Raw genomic sequence first — 5,455 nt, forward strand, 5'->3', positions numbered from 1 at the left:
TATTCGCTAAGGGTGGTTCATCTACAGGTATGCATCTAATCCCTGACATTGTTATTATCTTCATTTGTCGACATCTCTATTTGACCGATAAGAAATTCTAATCGTAGGGCCAGCCACTAGGACTGATACGGTTACAACTTCTGGCATTCCTAGTTTACATGAGGGTGGTTCATCTGCAGGTATGCATATAATCCCCTACACCGTCATTCTCTTTATTTGTCAAAATCTCTATTGGACTGATAAGGAATTCTAATCGTAGGACCAGCCACTAGGACTGATACGGCTATGATTTCTGGCCTCCTTAGTTTACCTGAGGGTTCTGTTTCTTCCCCGTTGGAGGAAAGCATGGCTATGGGTCAGCCGTTCAATTCTCATCTTCAGGCTGTTATTCCCCCAAACCCGACGGGCATTGTAGACTCACCTAGAGGAGTCGATATAACGTTGACAGTTGTGCCTGCTACTATTCTCGAGCCCGCTGATATAACGTTGACAGTTGTTTCAAGAGGATATGTACGGTGATAGTTATGAGCGTTATGATCAATTAAGATGTTAAATTTTGTAGTTTATTTTTTAAATGTACAAATTATGTTCGTAGCCGCTTATAGTACAATTAATGTTAGTTGTTAATTTATCATGCAATATTTTATCCTTAGACATTTCATGTTAAGTTTCATTGATATATTTTATCTGTCACTATGGGATGTTATGTTTCATTGATATATTTTAGCTGTCACTATGGGATGTTATCTCAAGTAAGATAAATATTCACATCAATAAAAAAAATAAAAATATTATAGATTAGAATACTAAACTAACTCTTTTTGTTCAGGGTTCGCGGGCAATAATCTCTAGTTGTCAAGATGGATCTTCAATAATCCAATAATCGAAGTCAAGTATTCCTTAACAAACCTTAATTTGAGAACACCATGATGTTACCTTGTTGATATAGAAATATAGAATTTAATTGATAACCATATGTGAAAAGTTGGATGTCTTTTCATATACAATCGTTAGCTTATTATTTATTATTTCTTTGAATTGATAATGATGTTATGTTGAAAACGTAAATAAATATCAAACACACGAAAGCACAAAAACTATTAAGAAGAATATACTCAAAAATATACATGATTTAGTTTATAAATCACATGAAAGGGAAAAGAAAAAGAAAATCAAGAGGACAATACACACTGATAAAAGTGGTTTGGCTAGTAGCATACAATCATGGGCAAAGTAGGGGAATAACTTTATTATTAAATTTTGAAAGATACAATGTTAAGATTTCTCAATCACTAATACAAATTAACACCCCAAAACTCATATTTATCTCTCTCAAACAATAGGAACAAAATAATAGCAACAAAAGATCAAGCAATAGGAACAAAGAAAGATGAAGGGCTTCCAAAAAAAAACTGACGAGGCCTTGTTTTCTTCTTATTACTACAACACGCAAGTCCAGATATATATGAAGGCAAATTGAAGGGATTCTAACTGATGATGGTTGCACAGAAAACTTGAAGTATTGACTAGGGCTGTGCAATCGGTCGGTCGGTTCGGTTTTTTGCTAAATTTAGTCCAACCGAACCGAATTGCTTATCATTCAAAACTGAAGCGAACCGATTCAAGTCGGTTCAGTTTGGTTCGGGTCGGTTTGTTCGGTTTTCACTTAGGTACAAATGTTATGTCCATATTCAATTTCACCTCTAATCTGTTGACGAAGAAAGAAGTCTCTTACACTTTAATTTATTAAAATTCATAAACTATTAAATACTACTGAATATTAGATGTAGAAATCAAAATCTTATTCCTACCAAAGATTACATAAATTTTTTTAGAGAAAACTTACATAAAGAATTAAAGTGATCTCAATCCGATACACAAAGTAAATAAAAAAATATGTAATAACTTGGATGTTGGGTATAGTTTCTATAAAATTATATAAGTCTAATCCAAAGAGGAGTCTGATCTAAAAATATATCAATCGAGGAGAAAAATCAGAAAAATGTTAGAATCAATATTATGATTTAAGTTTCTTACATTCAAAGTGAATTGGTCCAAAGTAGAAGAAGCGAATATGTAATAGAGAGATATAGAGAACTAGAGATAATGAAAAGCCCTAGAATTGGAAAGAACACTAATTATGGGGTATTTTATCGCTATCAGGTCGCGTGAGAGAAAAATATATCAAGCTACAGAGAAGTAACTCTATATGAAATATAATGGGTCGGATTTAAGCGGATGTAACTAGTAATTAGAATGAGTAATACAATTCGGTTCGAATCGGGTTGAAAAAACTTCAACCCGACCCGACCCGAACTCTAATAAAAACCGAACCGAACTGTTAAATTTCGACTGGTTCGATCGGTTTGTTCGGTTTAAACCGAATTATGCTTACTCCTAGTTTTGGCCAATAGGAAATCATCTATAGTGGAACTCTAGATACCAAGCATGAAAAAGTTCCATTTTAAATTCTTTATCCATCACCCACTCGAAACTACTATCCTATTACCTTTAAAAATCATTTTATCAACTTACTCTTCCCCAAAACAACCAACTTTACAGCCTTGGCCAATAATGGATTAATATTTGATTCACAACATAACAATAACAAAAAATTAATTATTATTTTGGATAGAATTAAAATGTAATACCTAAAAAATAAAGAATATTTTTGTCTACCGAAAGTTTTTTCAAAACTCACACTTTTAAAAAGAGTATGATTTTATCATCAACATACACCGAAAAAAGAGAAATATAATTAACGAGTTTTTCTCATATATACCTCTATATATCATAGGTTTTGAAATTATCCATGATAATGTTCTTTTAATCTTCAAATTGTACGTGTCCAATGAGTTTAATCGTCACCCTAGCCTACAAGGAATAAGATTGAATTATTCCATTAAAGGATTACATTCTTAGAAAGAATAATTAGACTATTAAAGTGAAAAAGAAGTCATCTTAAATAAAAGAGTACTGCTACTTCTTTCTATTAGCAACCTTTCTTTTTTTAACTGTCAAAGACGTGTATTACGTCTATCCTAACAATAGAAAATTGTTTTTAACGGTAGTAAACATAATTAAAGATAATTTGTTCATCATTTAAAAATAGTCAACTTCAGATAATGGTGGAAAATTATTTTAACATTTTGTTTGCAGTTCAATAGGGGTGGAGTGCGGGGCTGTAGGAAGGAAAAGGGTAGGGGAATTAGGGGTGCGAAGGAGTGAAGAAAAAAAATATTTCTCTCTGTTTGAGAGTTTAATATGAGGAATAGAGGGAAATATATTTCACCTATTTGAGAGTTATATATATGCATATTCAATTTACATATATACCCTTACATGTTATTATAGAGTCTAGTATGATTAAGGATAATTTAAAGTTAACTATTATTTGAATGGTGTACATGATAAAAATAACCAGGCCAATTGCTCTTAATTCATGTAAAGCTCTGCAACATATCGCACTCAATTCCATTCTCTATATATAGCTCATAAAATCAGAATTTTTACGCATAACAATGTCACTAACTAAGCCCATGCCCTCAAGAGCGCAATCTAGCAAGTTAATTACCATCTACGCAATCTCATAACCACATCTTTTGTGTGCACTGCTGATCAAGAATCTTCTGGCTCCCAATCTCAACACTCACGCTACACTTCATCATCACATCCACATGCCTCTTGAACATCCCCAATATCGTCACTTTCCCTCCCACCATCGTCGACGTCTCGAGCTCAAGCGACCCTTTCCCCACGTCCTCCATGAACTTCGAATCTCCGACCAATTTGCTTGAAATCACGTTCATCGTCACGTTGGTCCGCAGCGTCCCACGAGCCCCAACTTGCCCTGGCGGCCCATAAGCCACCCCGACTTGTTTGGTCCCATACAGAAGTGTCGTTGTGCTTGATTTGAACTTAAAGGGGAGTGCATTAGGGTTCTTGACCGACACATCGGCTATGACGGTTAGGTTCTTAGTGAGGTCGAGGTCTTTGAAGTTGACGGAGTTCAGTCTCATTGTTGGCTCTCTAATTTTGTATACTGTGAAAGCGAGGATGAGGACGGTCGCGGCGATTGCGGCTATGGCCAGACGCAGAAGAGACCGATACAGATTCGCCGTCGACGGGGATCGGGCTTTTCGGCAGTCGGCCAGTCTTTTGCTGGTGAACTTGGGTTTGAGGAGATTGGGAGGATGTTGTTGTTTTTGTTGAAAGACATGGTGTGTTTTGTTTTTCTGGGCTGAGTGGGGATGGGTTTGGATGGTTATTTGTAGCGCGTGGTTAGTGCCGTGTGTGTTTTTTTCCAGCTTTTGTTTTTGGTGGGAGTAGTTAAAATGTCGACATTGTCGGGTTGGAGTCGCATGAGAATTGACTTCAAGGCTTGTGGGATAGGATACTAAAATGATGGTTACATCAGTAAGTGAGCTGCTATAGCTTATTTAATGATTGTGTTAAGAAGTAATTAAAAAAAAAAAACTATATCCCGTCCTCAACCCCTACAAATAACTTTAAAATTTTAGTTCAATGGTTAGAGAGAGTTTAAGAGAGACAAATATTATATTAAATTAAACTTAGCGTTATTTATTGAGATCTCTTTATGTACTACGTATTGCAAGTATTATCATTTACATTCTACTCTATTAAGACATGCATACAGCATACATCTCATGGTCCACTGGCGATACCTTCTGCCCTTCATTTGTAAAGAATACTATGGATTGCAAGTGCTCTTTGAAATCATGTGATGATCAGAATTAAAACATTTATATGGTACAGGATTTTAAAGCAATCAAAAAAAAAAATGATGAAAAATATTTGCGCTAATAAAATAGAACATAAGTATCCTTTCTATTATAGAACGGAGATGTCAGAGAGCGTATTTATAACAAAAAAAGACTTTATGCGGACCCGTACTTAGTTCTGTGCCTATACGATGATTGTAGCTCCATACAATCATCGTATGTAACCGACAGTATCCTATGTACGTATGTTAGATACGCTTAAACCAAACAATATATTAGATTACACAAATATTAAACATACCATCCGTGTATCCAAATCATCTTATTACTTCTTGGATTTAAAATGTTTTTCGTTACGACGTCCAGGTCCTAAACCCGCATAGAAGAAATTCACTGATTCTAGGCAAAGTAAGTGGCTACTAATAAATATTGGCTCATCATCAAAGAAGCCCAAGTAACAATTAACAATAATTTTACTTAGCAAACTACATCCTGCGCAGCCAAATTGACTGAAAGCTGAATAATATATAGATTTATTGCAGATATCCAGAGTTGAGATTGACTTAATCAAAGAGACAATTGGTTGTGTCTTTAAGTCTTATGCATGCCTGAAGAGGCCATACATGCATGTAGCGTCTTTTCTAATTTCCTGAATGGTTAGTTTATTTAAGTGGAAAATCAGTTACAAATGCTTATTGCTAGTTTGATGAAAT

General features: G+C 34.8%; 1 protein-coding gene across 1 annotated transcript; it reads right to left on the reverse strand.

Moving 5' to 3' along the window:
• Positions 1-3,366: 3,366 nt before the first annotated feature.
• Positions 3,367-4,395, reverse strand: LOC109828186. The gene has a single exon (XM_020395215.1). The coding sequence runs from the start codon at positions 4,017-4,019 to the stop codon at positions 3,588-3,590; it is 432 nt and encodes a 143-aa protein (XP_020250804.1). The 5' UTR covers positions 4,020-4,395; the 3' UTR covers positions 3,367-3,587.
• Positions 4,396-5,455: the final 1,060 nt, after the last annotated feature.

This window comes from Asparagus officinalis, unplaced genomic scaffold, assembly GCF_001876935.1.
Source record: "Asparagus officinalis unplaced genomic scaffold, Aspof.V1 AsparagusV1_Un805, whole genome shotgun sequence".
NCBI lineage: Eukaryota > Viridiplantae > Streptophyta > Magnoliopsida > Asparagales > Asparagaceae > Asparagus > Asparagus officinalis.